At 38.2% G+C, this 21,315-nt stretch overlaps 1 protein-coding gene across 1 annotated transcript in view; it reads left to right on the forward strand.

Annotated features, from left to right (window-relative positions):
- syt7b (synaptotagmin VIIb) overlaps positions 1-16,393 on the forward strand; it is a 119,346-nt gene extending 102,953 nt beyond the window's left edge. The window contains exons 6-11 of the mRNA XM_079841337.1: positions 1,644-1,761; positions 9,976-10,243; positions 11,276-11,445; positions 13,403-13,517; positions 13,889-14,088; positions 15,659-16,393. Coding sequence (XP_079697463.1) covers positions 1,644-1,761; positions 9,976-10,243; positions 11,276-11,445; positions 13,403-13,517; positions 13,889-14,088; positions 15,659-15,763 — 976 coding nt within the window. The 3' untranslated portion in view covers positions 15,764-16,393. The remainder of the gene's footprint in view (positions 1-1,643; positions 1,762-9,975; positions 10,244-11,275; positions 11,446-13,402; positions 13,518-13,888; positions 14,089-15,658) is intronic.
- Positions 16,394-21,315: the final 4,922 nt, after the last annotated feature.

A 21,315-nucleotide genomic window follows, 5' to 3' on the forward strand; every position in this document is an offset into this window, starting at 1 on the left:
GAAGGAGATAACTCGGTGCCTTATCGGAGTCCCTGCCTCGGAGGAGTCGCGCAGAGGAAGAGTCGAATACAGATGTCTTTACCCGCGTCGGTCTTCACACGCGGAGGCTGAAACGCGCGCTGAACGCTTCCGCTGACGTTTCCGCGCCAGCTATGGAACGCTCGTTAAATAGAACCTATTCGTTGCTGAGTGAGATCAGCTGCCTCTGATAATTGCAGTTCAACGCGCAGATGATAGGCTGTGAATGTCTTTAAATCAAAACCAATTTATGCCTGGATCTAGGCAACTTAAGTGCAAAGCTGTCTCGGTAATAACAACGTCAGATTATCTTATTCAAATGCAATTTTGCAATTGGCTATGGCAGTAATACAAGGCTAAAAATCACACACAACGAAATAAAATATTAGTACTTCATCGTGACACCACTGACACCACTGTACCTCAATGTGACACCACTAAGGTCCTGTACCAAAACTTAGTGAGCTGCCTTGCTGTCTACTACCTACATAGGCAGCATTTTAACTGAAATGGAACCTCATCAGTGAGTAATTTGGGAGACTATGTGCCCTATTTTAACTATCTGAGTGCATGGTCTGAAGCGCATGACGCAGGTGCACTTAGGGTGTGTCCAAATCCACTTTGGCTAGTTTAAAGATAAAAAAAATGGTCGGCATGCCATGCGCATAGTCCTAGAGGGTTGTACCTAGTCTCTGAATGAGCCATGGGTCTAGTTTTCAGACCAGAACGCCCATGGGCGAACAGATGGGCGCGAGTGCATTTGCTATTTAAACAGTGTGGCGGTGAACAAGGAAAATTAAACTGCGTCGGGCTGAAACTAGCAATAAACACTGGTGTTGCATTGTGCCGGGTGTATTATAGGGCCCTACATTACAAAGAGATTCCTATAGGTTTATTCAGCAAAAATTATAAATTGTTAAATTGATCAAAGGTGCCAGTAAAGCATTTTACATTGTTTCTTTCTGTTTGTTTGTTTTTTCTATTCATCAAAGAATACTGAAAAAAATTGCAAATTCCATGTGTAGTTCCATGCAAATATTAAGCAGCACAACTGTTTTCAATATTGATGATGATGATAAATGTTTCTTGAACAGCAAATCAGTATATTAAAATTATTTCTGAAGAATCATGTAACACTGAAGACTGGAGTAATGATGCTGTAAATTCAGCTTTGCAACACATGTATACATTTTAGAGTACTAAAATAGAAAACAATTATTTTAAATTGTAATATTTCACAATATTATTGTTTTTACTGTATTTTTGATCAAATAAATTTGGCCTTGATGAGCATAAGAGACTTCTTTCAAAAACATAAAATCTTATTCAACCCAAACTTTAGAACGGTTGTGTATGTTGCTTGCGATACATTTTAGAATATTTTGAATTTATATAATACAAATATTTGCTCATTTTGAATGGCTGTCATGGCGGTGTTGTTACAACCTCTACCAGCATGGGCTAACAAGGCAATGTTTCCCAGCCGAACCCTCTCATACAAAAAATAGAGCTATACTTTAGCCAAGTGCCTTGCCTTGCCATATTATGAAGTAATAAGATAGGAGTGAGTATTTTAATGCTACGTGCTTTAAAAGTGACACTTTTCTCTTGTGGTTCTTCCCCAGATCTAACAAACCCGGCAGCAGCCCCAAAGGTCAGACCCCAGATGAGAGCAACCGCCGGACAGACGCTAACTCTTCCGTCTCAGACCTGGCCAACTCCGTCACAAGTGATATGGTGATGGTAATGTGAACCTGTGGCTGTGCTGTGCTGTGCTGTTTTCTTTTTGTTTTGCCTCTTTAAAGTAGCACTCGTTTTGATGGGAATCCTTTAAACACAGGGATGCATTGTGTGTAATTGGTGCGCTCCATTACTGCAGTCAGTCACACAGACAGATGTGTCAAAGGCAACTTACCTCTAAAAAGCCAGTAATTAGAACTGGTACAATGTGCTGCAGGAACCGCGGATGACGGCCTTCACTGGGTCTGTGTGTCATTACGTGGGTGGTAAGGCGTTTTTAAAGAGATGTGATGAGGGCTAATGATGGTGCTTCCTCTTTAAAACGGTGCCTCTCGCAGCTTTGAGTCCCACTGGGGGGAATCAGGCATTGGGGCATGGCGTGTCAAATTAAGCCCAACTTTCAGCCAAGGTCCTGACACGACTGGGAGTTCATTAATTCGATACGCCGCTGCTTGTCAGACCACTTCAAGTGATGGATTACTAAGGTGTTTGTAAAGACCACCAGCAGGTCCCCAACTTTTCGCCCTTCGCCACATATTAATGTTAGAATCTCAAAACTCATTAGAAAGTATCCCGGCATCATTTTTGTCTCAATGTTTTGTTAATCATGTTTAGACAGCAGGGTAATCCATACATTAGTTAGCCTGATTCAAGCCATTAGCTAAGCTACTAACATATCAGTATTGTGAAGCACACAGAAAACTCGACTCGCAGTTGATTTTGATAGATCACGTTAGCATGCTGTTAATCTAATTGTGATACTCTCATAAGCAAAAACAATATTGAATTTATAATTAGGGCCAGAGCACCGATGGTGTGAGGACCCTATTGGAATTGCTCAGCCCATCAGCAAATTGCTCAGCCTATTGGCAAAATGACTCGATAAAGCCACCTAAAAAAAATTAATTAAGCGCAGTTCGAGCTACATTTCATGTACGAGTATGAAATTTGGTAGACACATGTAACAGGCCAATACCTACCAGTTACCAGTTTTTGCCATTCCGAGATGTTGTACTTTAACAAACTCCTCCTCATTGAGATTTAATCAGATCAACATCATATTTGCACAGTCTAATCTAAAGGCCTTAGTGATGATAATTTGTTAAGATCTTGAGTTTTTGCTGAAGGGCGTGTCCGTGGCGGCCTGACAAAGTCTGATGTTTCACTATGAAACAGGAAGTTGTTGTAACTCAGGCATACAATTTCCGATCTGCCCCAAACTTCACATGTTTGATAAGAGTCCTGGCCTGAAGACATCTACATGTCAACATTAGTTAGTCATAGCGCCACCTGCTGGCAACAGAAAATGGCATGCTTTACACTGTAATTCAGTGTAAAGCAGGAGAGGAGAGGAATCCCAAGCACATCAACTGACCACGGGGGTTCCTCAGGGCTCAGTGCTTGGTCCTCTCCTCTTCTCCATCTACACTACTTCATTGGGACCCATCATTCAGGCACATGGCTTCTCATTCCACTGCTATGCTGATGACACTCAGCGTTACCTTTCATTTCAACCAGACGACCCCACAGTAGCTGCACGAATCTCCAGCTGTCTGGCTGACATCTCTACATGGATGAGAAAACATCACCTCCAGTTCAACCTGGCAAAGACTCAGTTTCTCAGTCCCACTATACAACATGACTTCATCATCCAGTTAGGTACATCCTTGATTTCCCCATCAAAGTCAGTCAGAAATCTTGGAGTAACATTTGATGATCAGTTGTCCTTCAGAGAACACATCTCTAAGACCGCTCGCTCGTGCAGGTTTGCGCTCCACAACATCAGGAAGATTAGACCGTTCCTAACAGAGCACGCAACACAGCTTCTTGTCCAGGCCCTGGTTATTTCTAGACTTGATTACTGCCATGCGCTTCTGGCTGGACTCCCCTCTTGTGCGATCCAAACACTTCGAATGATCCAGAATGCAGCAGCACGTCTTGTCTTCACGTCTTGGCTTGTGGTACCATCACAGAGAGGCAAAAATTCCCTTTCCAGAACATTTTCATTCAACGTTCCCAGCTGGTGGAACGATCTTCCCAACGCCATCCGAAACGTAGAATCATTGACAACATTCAAAAGTCAACTAAAAACTCAGTTCTTCCTTGACCACTTAACCTCATAAAAATAAAAAAATAAAAAAACTTTTTTACCCCTTTTTCCCCTCCCTACTCTAGCCAGTGCTACACTGAGCAATGTACACGGTCTCAGTATTTCAGGCACTTGTAGCGCTTACTCGACTCTTCATGACCAATCGCTTCGTGTACCCCCAAGTTGTAAGTCGCTTTGGATAAAAGCATCTGCTAAATGCATAAATGTAAATGTAAATTCACTCCCAGAAACTCATTTAAATATGCCATGAAGTACCAAACATGCTAGAAACGCATTAAATCATTCAACACGTGGCTAAGTGCTTATGTATGCAATTAACGCCACAAAACAGGAAGTACAATGTCCGATCTGCACTAAACTTCACATGTTTGATAATAGTCCTGACCCGAAGACATCTACATGGCAATATTCAGTTATAGTCAAAGTGCCACCTGCTGGCATAAGAAAGTGTGGCACATTAAAATGACTTTGCTGTATTTCTCCTATATTTACCCGCTGAAATGCATCTTGCTCACTATTTGCTGTTTTCCTGAGGCCACCGTGTGTGAGGGCCCTTTCATTGCTGCTTGCTGCTTTAATTAGAGCTATTTTTATGTACGTTTTAGTAAACTTGAACTTTAAAAAGAACTGGTTCATAAGTGTCATGAATCAGATTTGGGGTACATTTACATAACAACGATGTACAAAAAATGGAAAAGGTTTTCCTTTGCATTTTTCTTGTACAGATGACACCATAGTCAAAACCATAGACTGTAAAAAAAAAGATGGACGACGCGCCTTCACTTTCTTCCGTTGACGTAAGTGAAGCCACCAGTGTTCAAATATGGCGCTGACACCTTGGAGCACACACTCCCGCCTCATCAACAACTTTTTGTGAAATAAACCGTCATTGAAATGTGTAGATTAAAGTTACAGCTCCAATCTCCTCCCGAAGTTCCCGAAAAAAAAAAGTCTGTTAGTGCCTCAGTGATTTTGCTCAGAGAAGCTGTCAATCTTAGCTGTCAATCATAACGCCACTACCCTGTTTTTATAATATCAAATAACTAACTGAAACCAAACTTATTTAAAGAACGAACACTTGAACTAACATTAGCATGATAAAAGCAACCTAAAATGACAGAAACCAACTTTGGAAAAAATTTATTTGAAATGTAATTAGATTTTTTTTAGTTTGTATATGTCCCATTACATTTCATGGAGAGGGCGGGCTTTATGACCTATACTGCATCCAGTCACCTGGGGGCGATTGAGACGCTTTGGCTTCACTTTTCAGGACTTGTGTGTCTCACTTGGTCAAAACGATCCGCTTTCACACAGATCCATGACAATGACTAAAGACGCTGTATTATGCATGCCAGGCCTGTAGTTGGCAATGTCACTTTATAAAGAAACACTACATGCCTATAGACTGAACACGTGATACGCATGTGCCCGAGGTCACCCTTTTCACAAAATCACATTTTCAGGCCCCCAAAATGCCGTTGTTGTGTAAATGAACGGCCAAAATGCATAAAAAGTTGTACTTTTTTAGTTGAAATCAGTGTCATGTAAACGGCCTCTCAATGTAATTTTAGTATTATATATACACTCACCTAAAGGATTATTAGGAACACCTGTTAAATTTCTCATTAATGCAATTATCTAATCAACCAATCACATGGTAGTTGCTTCAATGCATTTAGGGGTGTGGTCCTGGTCAAGACAATCTCCTGAACTCCAAACTGAATGTCAGAATGGGAAAGAAAGGTGATTTAAGCGTGGCATTGTTGGTGCCAGACGGGCCGGTCTGAGTATTTCACAATCTGCTCAGTTACTGGGATTTTCACGCACATTTCTAGGGTTAACAAAGAATGGTGTGAAAAGGGAAAAACATCCAGTATGCGGCAGTCCTGTGGGCGAAAATGCCATGTTGATGCTAGAGGTCAGTGGAGAATGGGCCGACTGATTCAAGCTGATAGAAGAGCAACTTTGAAATAACCACTCGTTACAACCGAGGAATGCAGCAAAGCATTTGTGAAGCCACAACACACACAACCTTGAGGCGGATGGGCTACAACAGCAGAAGACCCCACCGGGTACCACTCATCTCCACTACAAATAGGAAAAGAGGCTACAATTTGCACAAGCCCACCAAAATTGGACAGTTGAAGACTGGAAAAATGTTGCCTGGTCTGATGAGTCTGGATTTCTGTTGAGACATTCAGATGGTAGAGTCAGAATTTGGCGTAAACAGAATGAGAACATGGATCCATTGTGCCTTGTTACCACTTTGCAGGCTGGTGGTGGTGGTGTAATGCTGTGGAGGATGTTTTCTTAGCACACTTTAGGCCCCTTAGTGCCAATTGGGCATCGTTTAAATGCCACGGCCTACCTGAGCATTGTTTCTGACCATGTCCATCCCTTTATGACCACCATGTACCCATCCTCTGATGGCTACTTCCAGCAGGATAATGCACCATGTCACAAAGCTCGAATCATTTCAAATTGGTTTCTTGAACATGACAATGAGTTCACTGTACTAAAATGGCTCCCACAGTCACCAGATCTCAACCTAATAGAGCATCTTTGGGATGTGGTGGAACGGGAGCTTCGTGCCCTGGATGTGCATCCCACAAATCTCCATCTACTGCAAGATGCTATCCTATCAATATGGGCTAACATTTCTAAAGAATGCTTTCAGCACCTTGTTGAATCAAGGCCACGTAGAATTAAGGCAGTTCTGAAGGTGAAAGGGGGTCAAACACAGTATTAGTAGGGTGTTCCTAATAATCCTTTAGGTGAGTGTATACTAGTATTCATTAATATTTTGAATTACCTTTTATTTTTATATTTTCAGTTTATTATTTTTTTACATTTTCAGGTTAGTTATTGTGTTATGTTATGTCCATTTGTTTATATATATATATATATATATATATATATATATATATATATATATATATATATATATATATATATATATATATATATATATATATATATATATATATATATATTGAATATATTTTCTGGACTTGCATAAGGCAACATTTCTAATTTTCTAAATTACATTTTATTTTATTTCAGGTTTATTTCGATTTACGAAAAAAAAATTGTTCTATTTTTAGTTTTAGTTTACATTAACACAATTTAAGACTTTTAGTTAACAATAACAAGACTTACACTGGTTGGTCTGTTTGTTCTGTGTTTGTCACGCAGCCAGCGAACACTAATAGTTATATTCTTTTTTTTTTTTCAGCTTTATTTTAAATAACGAAAACCATTTTTAATAGTTCTAGTTTTATTCAACAATAATTAAACTTATCGGATTGCACTGGTTGCACTTTATGTTTGTTTTTTATGGAAGCTTGTTTCTGCCACAAAATTTAAAAAAGGTAATCGCGAATCACGCAATTCTAACTTTATAACTTGCAATTGCGAGTTTATATCTCACAATTCTGAGACAAGAAGTCAGAATTGTGAGTTATAAAGTCAGAATTGCATAATATTAAGTCAGAATTGTGAAATTTAAACTCTTTCTCAGAATTTCGAGTTTAAAGAGCATCATGGAATTTGGAAATTTACCTTTCATGTAGTGTGTAACATAGATCTAAGTGAACAAAAACATCCTGTGATAGCTTGAAATATGACAGTGCACCGTATATATAGTTATTTTCTTTCAAAAGTAAGAGTCGACTCGGAGTCATTTTTAAGAATCGTTAGAAGACCGAAGCTTTTTCTCTGACTAGATGACGTCAACTTGTCAAGTTATTTGAATACGATACGCCCACTTATTGCGCTCCAAGACGCCAGTGAAAACTAGAAAACATCATGGCGACGAGACGCTGTGTTCTGAAGTGCCACTCAAAAGCAAACTTCTTTCATCTGCCCAAGGATGAGCATTTGAAGACTAAGTGGCTTGAAGACAAACCATACATCGTCGCGATTGTGTGTTTATTATTAGTCGTCAAATGTATGTTTCGCGATCTCAGGAAGCTTTTATTATGGACTTTTATTATGGCACATGGTATCTTCTTCGTCTGTCTGTACCATACATGGACTACATGTGCACAGAGCGCCCTCCGGCTGCCAGTATGAATTGAAAACAACACATAAGAGACACAATCGCTCATGATTAGGCTATTTCTGCCCATTTTGAGGAAGTATTGAATAAAAAATAATCCTCTGTTTAGAAATTTGACACAGACATATGAGAATCTATCAATATGTCTCCTCGTCTGCACACTTTTGAACTAAAAGCCCCAGAGCCGGCGGCAGAAACAAATCAGTGGACGGGCATTTAATATTCTTGGGGGGGCCTAATTATGGGGGGGGGGCTATTAACTATTGCTACAACAGTTTCACGGCGATTTCAATATCCTAACTACAATTAGCCTATTGCCCACTCATATTTCGGTTACTGAAGATATCATGTTACAGTTATAGCCTTGGTCTGCATTGTCAACTTCCTAATAACAGCCTAATAGTCACAATCTCAAGTTAAGTATTAAATCAACCATGCATAACCAACTAAGACACACTCACACACATAGCATATCAGTAGCTGCGTTTCCATTACAGATTTGCGCAGCTGTTTTGCGCTATTATCTAAATATAAATAAAAAACTATTTCGAAATATTTTCAATTCACAATTTCAATTTGCGCAATTTGAAAGGTAATGTAAACACGGCTAGTGTCAAATGCATAATTTACACCACAGCTGGTGCAACTTAAGAAGAGTAATAAAACCAACTGCCCTACTCACGTTCTTAATACAGCTGAAGTCGACGTTTTTGGGAGTGGAATCTCATAAAAAAAACATAGCTTGGATCATGACTGGTGCTGCTAGCCGAGGCTCCACCACCTTCTGTCGTTGTAGCAGGTGTTTCAGGCGCCACAGGTGTCAGTTTCTTCCCTCCAGAAGCTGACGATTTGAAAAAGCTCCGTATATCCATATTTTAATATTTTCACTTTCACGATTAATTTAAATTTAACCTAGCTAGCTAGCTTAGGCAAAACCGAGCGCACGTCACTTCGCTATAACTTTACCGAGATGTTGCCGTTAGAGCGGGTCAGCGGGAAACCCCTTTTTTGTAAACAATAAGTCAAACTTCGCGGGTGTTTTTTTAAATAAGATTATGAGTCAAATATTACACTTAAATACACACATCGATATATATATATATATATATATATAAATACTACACGTAAATTATTATTATTTTTTAAATAATTTTTAAATGTAAATTTGATGGAGGGGGGGCACAGGAGCTCTGTGGGCGGGCCCGGCCCCCTAAGGCCCGCCCATAGCGCCGGGAGTGAAAAGCCCTGAGGGATGTTGATTTGTCGCGAGTCTTCGTGGGGAGTTTTTTTATGAATGAGATCAGCTGAGGCTCATATTACAATCAAACAGTACCGACGCGGTTTTCATATTCATAACTCCTGACACATATTAACAAATTACTGTCATTATAAGACTTTGATGGGCGTTCCGTTTCCGAGAATATCTGCACAGACTATACCAATGACAACTGACTGGGTCATCGGACCAATCACCGCAGATTAGCGTCACGTAAAGGCGGGGTTTTGAAAAGTGAATCATTAAAGGAATCATTTGAGAATCGCTGTCAAAACAGGTAAAAATAAATGCATATTATAAGAAAACTAAAGTCTTTTTTGTCATTGCATGCATGCAAAACTGTTGTTGGGGACTTCTAAAACAATATTTGGAACATTTTAAATGCCATGATAGGTGCTCTTTAAATTTCACAATTCCAACTTAATATTACTGACTTTATGAATAATTCTGACTTTATAACTCAAAAATACATTTAAATTCACAATCTTTTTAAAATGTTTTATTTTGTGGCGGAAACAAGCTTCCATAATTTTTTCACACATTCAGTGAACACACAATAGAAAGTGTGTGCATGGTGTCAATACATTTGTTTCTATTATTTTGTTGTCCTCATTCTTTTATTCCATTGTGAAGGTTATTTATAATTTCTTTAGCTGTGCTTCTAGATACAGTTACGGTGCAGCACCCACAATGTGGTTTTGGTAATAATGGTTTAACTTGAAGTGATTGGGCCGTTTAGTGACAGTCTTGTCCACTTTGGTTTTTAAGTTGTCCCCAGGCTCTGAGGAAGAGGAACACGAAGGACCCGTGTGCGAGAAGTTGGGACGCATCCAGTTCAGCGTGGGATACAGTTTTCAGGACTCCACACTAACAGTAAAAATCCTGAAGGGTCAGGATCTACCTGCAAAAGACTTTTCTGGAACTTCAGATCCATTTGTCAAGCTCTACCTTCTGCCAGACAAAAAGCACAAACTTGAGACCAAGGTCAAAAGAAAGAACCTCAACCCTCATTGGAATGAAACCTTCCTATTTGAAGGTCAGTATGTTTTTACATCTCACTACATTATTATGTATTTTGAGTTCCTAGTCTTTATTGAAGGTGGTTTCCCCTGTGTAGCCAAATTCACATCACAGCTAAATGTTCCCCAAGTCTGTTTAGAAAATTAAAACGAAAAATGTCATTATCCAGTAATTTTACAGATATTTCCGTTAACCCTAAAACACATCACAATGCAATGCGTCATTAAAAATGCATGTAGAACATGTATATTGTGTAAAAAGCCTAAAAATCTGAATTTTTCAATTAAGATTCAACCCATGCTGTTGAAAAGATTATTTTAATGTTTTTGAAACATTATCTTATATGCTCACCGGGGCTGCCTTTATTTAATTGGAAATACAGTAAAAACAGTGATATTGTGAAATAATATTACAATTGGCTGGTAAGCATTGGCTTTTTAAACCCTGCTGCTGCAACAACAGCACCATGGCAGCCATTCAAAATTTGCAAATATTTGTTTTTGCAAAATTTTTACATTTTCTAAAATAAAATGTATTGCAAGCAACAGACACTACCGTTCTAAAGTTTGGCGTCAGGAAGATTTTTTTCAATGCTCGCCAAGACATTTATTTGATCAAAAATACAGTAATATTGTGAAATATTATTATAATTTAAAATAACTGTTTTCAAATTTTAATATATTTGAAAATATAATTGATTTCTGTGAAGAAATACATCATTACTCCAGTCTTCAGTGTCACGTGATCCTTAAGAAATCATTCTCATGCTGATTTGCTGCTCAAGAAACATTTATTATTATATGTTCACTTCTTCAATTGGGTTTGCAACAATTACCTCAAACAAATGTGTTAAGCCAAATTAAATAAATTATAGATTATATATTAGTTCTTCCTCGCAAGCTCTCATGCCAACCCAGCACTTTCCAGCGTTGTATACAGTATGCATCAGATGGTCAATGAACACCAAGGTCCACAGTATTTTTGTACCCCATATTGAGCTGTTAATAATTTTGGTAAGCTAAAATTATCCCTTTCATTTCTCTCACAGGGTTCCCCTTTGAGAAGGTGGTGCAACGCACACTGTACCTGCAAGTGCTAGATTATGACCGTTTTAGCAGAAATGACCCTATAGGAGAGGTGTCCATCCCCCTGAACAAGATCGAACTGGCCCACATGCAGACCTTCTGGAAGGAGCTGAAACCCTGCAGCGATGGCAGCGTAAGTAGATCAATTCAAGTATTACAGTTTCTACAAATGAGCTGATGAGTTGAATCAGGTGTGTAAGATGAGGGAGACATGCAAAATGTGCAGTGGTAAAGGGGTCCCCAGGACAGGTTTGAGAACCACTGGTCCAGTGGGTTAAACCACTGAACTGATACGCATAAGGTTACTGGTTCGATCCCAGCAGTCGCCTCCACCAGTGTGTCCTTGAGCAAGGCACTTTACTCCATGTTGCTCCAGGGGGATTGTCCCTGTAATAAGTGCACTGTAAGTTGCTTTGGATAAAAGCATCTCCCAAATGCATAAATGTAAATGTAAGAGCTTTTGCAGAGTTCTGCACGGGCTGGAGGAAGGAGCCAAAGACACCAATGCAGGAACAACAGATGCCAATAATAGTCAAAGAAAAGCAGAGATGAAGTGACGGAATGGGGTCGGCTAGGGACAGGGACAATACAACATTAATTGTGCAGTGGGTTGATTATGATGTGCAGAGCTTGTCATGCCTCAAGTAATGGCACTCTGGGTGCTGTCAAATGTTTTAGCCCTTTTACTCAAGAACAAAAGGGGCACAAATGTGTCGTTAGCACAGAGAGTCTTTGAAGTTCTCCTGGAAGGGTTTTCTGACATGGGGCGTGCAAAAGATCGCCCACAGATTCATTGATTCCTGTGTGAAAAGTCCATCACGTGCTGTAGTTAGTGTTTGAAGCTGCAGGGTTTGAACTAAACTTCACAGTTCTATGAAATGGTCCTGCCGTGTGACAAATCAGTTGTTATAAGTACAAATATTTAATGAAGTCACTCAGTATGAGGTGAACAGAACTGCATGTGTGATCAATATAGAAGTTATTTAAAACACTTTTTTAGTAATAAACAATATATGGTTCAGATTGATTAATCAGCTGATATATGATGATTTTTAGTTTTTTTTCAGCCAATGCTTGGCCAAATGCTACAGTCCACATTTTCATTTTCACATTTTTGTGTAAAAACGTAATTTAAGCTATTGTGTGTCTGATTTGCAGTCATTTACTTGTACAGTATATGTGTATATGGGCCTTTGAATGGGTGTCATTTGCTTCTTGTAGCTCTTCCAAATAAAATGTTTAATCTTTTTTAAAACTGAATCTAATAATACATATATTCAACTATTCAAAATATTTGTTGGTCCATCTCAGGTAACTTTATTTCATTTTTACAAGGTTTTTAAGATGGATGCATTTTTCTCAGTCCTGTTATACAAAACGTGTGTCTTTTAAAAAGCATGTTAAAAACATGTCAACTAATTTCTTTGTTTTCCCCGTAAAGGAGATGTTTATTTTAAAGAAATTTTTTGTTTCAAATAATTGATATTTATCCTAAAAATTACACTATATATAAATGTATTTACATATGTATTTACTCTAACAGGGGGGCACAAAAAGAAATTGTAGCAGAATAATAAATCAGAGATATTAATATAATTTAATAATAATGAAACACACAATACATTGTGTGAAATAGATATGAAATAGATAATGTAATGGGTGGAATAACAATCACAACACAAATTAAATATCCTGTGAAATATTCATTATTATGTACAATTAAATATATTTAATATGGTGTTTATGATATACCATATAAATGTAATTAAATTACATTTATATAGTATACCATATAGTGTGAGATATACAGCAATGTAAAGTTAAATAAAATATTTAATGTTTTTAATTAAAATTAAATAAATCAATTATTTAATACAATACAAATATTTGATTCAACAAGATATCGGCTAATTGGAAGTCCAGTATAGGTTTACCACTATTGAAAAAATACAAAAATTAAAAGAGGTTTGGGTTTGCCTGGTTATTTTCTCAAAAATTGTGACCTCATATGAACCATACGCTTGCGTGACAGTGAAGTTTGAACCATTGAACCGGCCCCCGTACTGACCTTGCTGTGTTCATTTCTTCAGGGGAGTCGAGGAGACCTCCTTGTGTCTCTGTGTTACAATCCCACTGCCAACACCATCACTGTGAGCATCATCAAGGCACGCAATCTCAAAGCCATGGACATTGGGGGAACATCCGGTATGAATATACACCCATAAAACCTCATAGATGAATCTTAAATATAACCTCATGTGTTATGGTCATATTCCTTTAGCTCAGCTGGTAGAATATGGCACTAGCACATCATCATGGGTTAAATACCCACAGGACACACTATATATGTGTTTACCTTGAATGCACTAAGTTATTTTACAAAACATCTGCTAAATGAATAAATGCAAATGTAATAAGTTATATTGTGTGCATTGAGTGCTTCGGATTTCTGTGGAAAATAAGTGTCCTTGTCAAGGTGCCATCTGCACAGTAATCATCTCGAATGCCATTTAGAATTCATCACAGGAATTCGGATTCCCTGGACGCAACTCACTGTGGACTGTTGCCTGTTTCAGACCCCTACGTCAAAGTGTGGCTGATGAACAAAGATAAACGAGTGGAGAAGAAGAAGACGGTGGTGATGAAGAGGTGTTTGAACCCTGTGTTCAATGAGTCCTTCCCCTTCGATGTCCCCGCTCACGTCCTCAGAGAGACCACCATCGTCATCACAGTCATGGATAAGGACAGACTGAGCCGCAATGATGTCATAGGAAAGGTGCGATGGACATAAAATATAGATACAGTCAAACCAAAAACACCAGATATAATATTTTACTAGTGGGTGCAGGACATTTCATTCATTTTTGTAAGTGAGGATAGCAAAATAAAGTAAACTGTGACATATTATACCCAAAAAATCTTCATAATGTGGACTACCAGTAAAATGTATAAATATTTCGGACCAAAATTATTCAGACACTTTGACCTGACAATGTTGTGCTTAATGCTAATGCGACCTTTTACACCACAGACTGAACAAAATGAAGCATTGCTTGGTCGACCAAAATTGGTAATAGCCTATCTAATTGACCTATCGGTAAGCCCCGCCCCCCTTAGTTACTGTTGCTAACTCGGACAAACAAATGGAGTTGCTATATCTTACAATGACAGCTGTCAGTGTGAAAAACCTTATCCCAAGATGTGTTTGGACACAGAATGTAGCGTATACCCCGTCCGAATGATGGCCAAACTTTACTGATGGTTTATCAAGTTTATTATGTCCCTTTTCACTCCAAAAAATCATCGTAAGAGCTGAACAAACAAACCATAAGAAGTGTGCATTAACGTCTCATTCACAAACTATCTCTCTCCATTGCATTACCATTAACATACACAGCAAATTACACAAAAACACTCATACATCTTACAGTAAACAAACATATACACAGAGCTTATGACTTTTCGGGGGTGCAGTTAATAACTGGTAAACTTTGTATCTGCAAAACAACTCCGATAAACTGCGTGCAAGCTCTTCCTTTCGTTACCCGGAGACTATAACGGCCATCAAAATAGGAGTCCTCCTTAGTAGGACAGATAATGTAGACCTTAAACATATCTAAAATTAAATTAATTTACATATAACCAGTTTAATATGGAGAGGCACTGAAATGTAGACCTTCGTGTTTTTGACCTACAGTGATACATGACGTGAGAACAGTTAGTTATTTCGGTTTGTATGTTAGCAGGGACTTTAATCGTAACTTAACGAGAGTATGACAAACAGAAAATCCTCTCAGGATCCCTGGAATCAGTGTTACAGTACCTCAGGCACGACATTTTAGCATTTTTGTAGCATAAACACCATCAAACCGATGAGAGCTTCGGATTTTCCAATGTTTCTCTATGGCGCTGAAACCTAAAGATGTCCGAGTTCCGTTCCCAGAGCAACTGATACTTAACTGCTATTGGCTCATCGGCGTCCGAGGGGAGGGGCTTACCGATAGGTCAATTGTGTACTTAAATTTAACAGTTGACTGCTGATTGGTTGATTGTAATCCCTTACATACCTTTCTATCCAAATTATCTGACATTATCAAGATGAATTTGTTCTGACACAGTTTAACTCTGAGTTCTTGTCATATTTTATTACCATTTTCTAAACTATAGCGATAAAAACTATGATAATGTGAGAAAATGTCTGAATACATTTTGGTTTTGACTGTATATAAAGTATTGCGGTTTGTAATTTTATTGGTAAATTTAATGGAAAACATAATCCTTTTTTCCTGTTCTTGTTTCTTCCACCTTCTTCTTCTCCTCCTCTTCTTTTCATGCCATATTTCTAGATCTATCTCTCATGGAAGAGTGGCCCAGCAGAGGTAAAACATTGGAAAGACATGATGAGTCATCCGCGCACTGCTGTTGCCCAATGGCACGCTCTCAAAGCTTGAAGGACCCGCCCACCAAAAGTAAACAACACCTTCAAAACCCTGTTGATATGCACAAGTTTAAACACGGGTACCAAAAGCCATCCAACTATCTTTCTTTCTCTCTCTCTCTCTCTCTGTCTCTTTCTATCTCTTTCTCCCTTCTCAATTTTTTTTTCTTCCTGCAGTTTGTTTATGGAGACCCTTCCTTTATTCACTGCTTTTTTTTTCCCCCACCAAAAAGAGGCTAAGCACTGCCAAGAAGACTGGGAGAGAAAGTCTTGCGTAACCGAGAGAGGTAAACAGACTCGTCTTCCTTGAGAAAAAGTTGAAAAACTCGACTGTTCTCTGAACAGCTGGACCGTGGAACAGGGTGACTTCTATCATCAAACTCGCTGAACTTGAAACGGCTGTAAACAATCTCCCGAACAGACCCTTCTATTGCCATGTTTGTGTCTCACCTCCCTCGTGCCGTCCCTCTGAGCGTACGGAAAGATCCGGAAGGATCGCAACCACAGTGCAATACCTAGGTGAAGGAGGGATGAACTTGTTGTGTGTTGGACTTCGTCACCTCTTGATGTTTTTCTCGGAACAGTGTAGAAATTCGCTGGAACTCTTTGTCGTCTGTATGTACTGTGGGTGCTGTTATGTGACAGAAAAAAAGAGGTCTTGTTAAAAGAAAAAACAGAAACATTTAAGCTCACTTTAATTGACCTGATCAGTTTAAACAATTTTAGAACATTCCAATAAGTGTATAAAACAAAATAGGGACAAAAATGAGAATTGTTTGTGGGTCTACGCAAGTACTTGAATGCTTGTTGTTTCTTGCCATGTGAGCTTGTTTTCATGCGTTGTTGCGTTGGAGTACAATCTCCACCTAGGTATTATTTTATGAAGTATATTTTGCAACAGATCTTAAGGAACATCCAAAACAATCCTGTGTGCTGGACTAAATTCGCTCATTGTATGTGTGTACAAATGATGGTATTTTTACCAGAAGATCTGCTCCAAGAAGATGGCATTTACAATGCCTGAACTGTAGTGAACTGTAGTGGGCAATGTAGCTCCTCCATCAAGAAGAACCAGGTATTCTTGAGCGTTCTTTCCTTTTTAGGGTCACATCTTGAGACATCACGTCCTCTTTTGGGTTAGTTTAGATGTCTTTGGTCTGTGTTCTGTTCATATTTCCACCAGAGACAGTTTGGAAGCGGACTGAGACCCAGATTTTCATGGTGTGTTCACACTTGGCATGATTGCTCTGTTAGTGTGATTTATTTGACTAAGTGTGAACGCTGCCATCCGAACCCTGGTGCGCACCAAACAAGCAGACCAAGACTTCCCCTTCCAAACAAACTCTGGTGCGGTTCGAATGATATATGAACGCCACACGAACCAAAGACATGTAAACAAACCAAAAACGGGACATGATATCACAAAATGCGACCCTATAAAGGACAGAAGCAGTTCGGTACAATCGAACCACTCTCCTCGCAGCAGATCTTTCTTTGTATGTGTGACGGAGGTATTCCTGCCGCTGTTATGACTCCTTTACACCTTTTATAAGCTCTTCACGAGTTCTCAGCTGGTCAAAATACCATCATATGCAGGTTACGCACATACATCGAGCACGTTTAGCCTAGCGCACAGCATTGTTTTGGATGTTCGGTAAGTTCAGTCGCGAAATGTACGTAATAAAAGCCGGCCAATCAGGTTGTGAACATATCCCTATGCCTTCAGGTATCTTTAGGTTCGGTGTTAAAATGCCAATGTGAACGATAAGCGGACCAGGACTAAATGTTTTTTGGTCCAGACCTAACAAACCAAGCAAACCAAACCACAAGTGTGAACACACCCTCAGGGGTCTCGGTTCGTTTGTTTTTAATGGCAGCGTTCACACTTATTCAAATGAACTGCACTAAAAGACCAATCGCACCAGAGTTTATTTTGATCGAACCAAAACTGCCAAATGCGAACAAATCCTAAGTATGTACATCAGGACAGCAAGCTTGCAATGCACTGGCCAAAGCATTTGCGTACTTGCATAGACTAGAGTACATTGCTAAATTTCTTCCAAAGCAAAATGAGACAAGATAGGAGTGAGTGTTTGAAGCGTGTGTCGACATATGCGCTTTTGTGGTAGAAGCAGAATCCTTTTATCTAAACTAGCATTCCTCATGTAACGTACACATCTTGCAGAGGATTGCATCAACCACTTAACCAGTATGCAATGACACTGCCTATGTGAGTTCAAAACGCTGCCAAAACGCTGTTCATTTCTTTTCATTTCCAAAAGGGCTGAAGAAGTTCTTAGAGTCCCTCCAAAATAAGATGTGCAATTTAGAACTTAACTAAAGAAAAAGAGCGGAAGCAGAAAATATAATGTAAGTCCTGTGATTGTTTGTGCGTCTTTGACTTGGTGTGTGTGTGTTTGTATGCGTTTGTTGCTGTCTGTATTTGTGTATGTGTTGATGGTTGGATCACAACGATCATACGATTGATTCCCTACAGTACTTATGCTGCCTTCAAGTCTTAATGCACAGTTTGAGAAATACGAATTACAGCAGGATTTTGGCTGGAATAAAATAGATACAAATTTATTCAATAGGTTTTTGCAAAAACATAATGTCAGATACACTGGGGGGGGGGGGTGTAGAGACCATTTTTACTCAGAAATTGTTAGTAAATTTCACTAATAATTTCAAAGAAACAGCAAGTAGCGTTAAATCAAACATGATGTATGAAAGACTGAAATCCTATTTTCTTGATGTACTCCAGTAACTGTTGTTTTATTCACAACTTTGAAATATATATATATAGTTTCCATCCACATATTTTTACTCAACATTTGGGATATTGCATCACATTTTTGATTGGAAACAGCAGGAAATTGTCTCATTTGAGGAGGATACTTTTTTTTTGTTTCGAAGATATACTTAAATTATGAATTATTAAATAATGAGACTATTTACTAACATTTACTAAATAAATATGCATCAGGAAATTCATCTAGTATTTATTTTAATTTATGACATTTAAGAAACAGCCATATTATTGTTGTGCCTTTTTCTTCGGAAAAGGTGATTTTGTTCTCCTCTATTTTTGTCAAAAATTATTTTTGCAATGCTTACTTTTTTGGCAAGTGTGTAATTGATTCTTTTTTAGCAGGATTTTTTGAACTTGGGTAACTTCATGGAATGTGTGTATTGAAGAAGACCTAATAACTAATTAAATAAATCAAATTGAAATAAATTATTAATAATTAAAATAATGATCAAACAAAGAAAAAAAAACACTTAATATACACTAATATAAAATATATTATTGTTTACCTGCATATCATGTGAAAATTAACCGGCATCAGAGAAACTGTGAACATGCAAATGTGTTTAAATTATTGAAATATTAATTTCAAATCTCAGGGGGTACTTCATGTAAATATTTTAGGTAAATAAGAGATTTGGCTGACTAAAAAAGTTTGGAAATCTCTGCTTTAGAGAATGACAGGCTATGTAGTTTAGTTCCACAAGCTTGTCATCTCATAAACTGGTTAAATAGGTTGTATTTTTTGTAGCAAGCTTTTTTTTTTTTATTGCTCATGAACATTACACAAAATGTGTACAAACTAAATTGTGCCATCAACATTTACAATTACAGCTTATTATGATAGCAATTAGCTTCAGGCATAATTCTTGAATCAACATGCCCTCAACTCACAAAGTCTGTGCTCAATGAAAATAATTACACTAATTGCGACATTGCGATCTTGTTCATACGGTCTCGTCTTTTAAACACGATCGTTCCAACATGACTTGAAGGCAGCATTAGCCTGCCGTTGAGGATGGTATAATGTGAGTTATAAATAGCAAGTCTGCAGGATATAATAGCAATACTATCACATTTTGTTTTCTGAATAACATTTTGTATGCTGCGTTTGCTTGGGATTTCTGTCGCCTCTTAATGTGTTACTTACGTAACAGAGAAAAGGCAAATATAGAAAGGGAAGGTTTCAAATTGTTACCATGTCAACAGTTAAATTAGGAGAAATATCTATTATAACAGACTACAAAACTTCATTGAAGAAGCGAACTCCTTACTTGAAATAATAAGGCAACGTACTGTAGATAAGCAATATTTATGTACAACAGTGAAAACATTTCTAGGTCAATGTAAGGGTTAACTTCAGGGTTAGGACATCCGTTCATATTCGTTCGACTTGAAGCACACATGCAAACACACACGCAGTCCTTCAGGAAGTGAAACATCTATCACCTTTCTCCCCTCATATGCATGTGCTCTTAGTGTCAAACCAGACGTTAGACGTGAATATCACTGCCAGACGTTTCTCGCAGCTTGTCCATCCCCCAGACTAACACGCTGTGACAGACGAGTCCTCAAAGACACAAAGAGAGTGAGGGAAGAGTTTAAGAGCCAAACAACAGACCAAAGTGAGAGCAAGACCTAAAAAAATATTCAAAACTTAGTGTACTTTCTCAGTCGTTGAAGGTGGTTTAAAGAGAAGTAACTAAATGGATGGATGGATGAAAATGAGTGTGGATTCTTTTATTTGGACTTGTAAGCAGGGCCGTTGCTTGAATTCATGGTTGAATTCGACCTGATGAAGCATCAAATGATAAAAGCTTTCTGTTACATGTTATTCTGAATTTATACATACTGTGAAGTACTGCTCACAGTGCAAACGTATTGGTCCAAATCTCAATTTTTTATTTAAGGAATGTTCTGGATACAGTATAGGTCACATTTTATATTAGGTGTCTCAACTAAAAATAATATTGATTGTGTTCATATTGTATTGCAAAAAAGCTTTTGCTGCTATTGTGGTGGGATACGGGTAAGTTTAGGGACCGGTTTGGTGGTATGGGTGGGTTAAAAGATAAGGTTAAGTTAATAGATGTAATTTCAGCTGTAATTGCATGCATTTTTTTTAAATATAAGTACAATAAAAAAACACGTTTGTACACAATAAGTGCATTGTATCAAATTATTAAATTAAATGTTAGTACATATAGTTAAAGACACCTAATGTAAAATGGGACCCATTTATTACAATACAATTAAAGGGATAGTTCACCCAAAAATTAATATTCTGTCATCATTTACTCACCCTCAAGTAATTCCAAACCTGTATGGATTTATTTCTTGTGTTGAACACAATAGAATATATTTGAGGAGTTAAATTAACACCCGCCAACCCACCAAATGCGGGTGTATTTCAGCGGTGGCGTGTGAAGCAGTCACATTTTTTAATTGTAATTGATTTTTCGATACATATTGATACCGACATTTCTGAAACAGCTTCTAATAGCCTACTCATTTCCAGCAGAATAGATACATTTCTCTCTCTCTCTCTCTCATCTCTCTTACAGCGAGTTACACACAAACCGTCCGTTTATTCACTGGTTTCATTTGCTCTGGATGAATATTGTTGGTGTTACAGGACTTGAATTTCATCGTGTGATTGCGCATATTGCGCTTAAGTTTACTTATTCCCGCAGATTTTGTGCTCTCACCCAAAGTGCGTGCACAGTAGGGTTCATGCGTAAGGTCTTAAAGGGACA

Source organism: Gobio gobio (genome assembly GCF_949357685.1).
Source record: "Gobio gobio genome assembly, chromosome: 2".
NCBI classification, from domain to species: Eukaryota; Metazoa; Chordata; class Actinopteri; order Cypriniformes; family Gobionidae; genus Gobio; species Gobio gobio.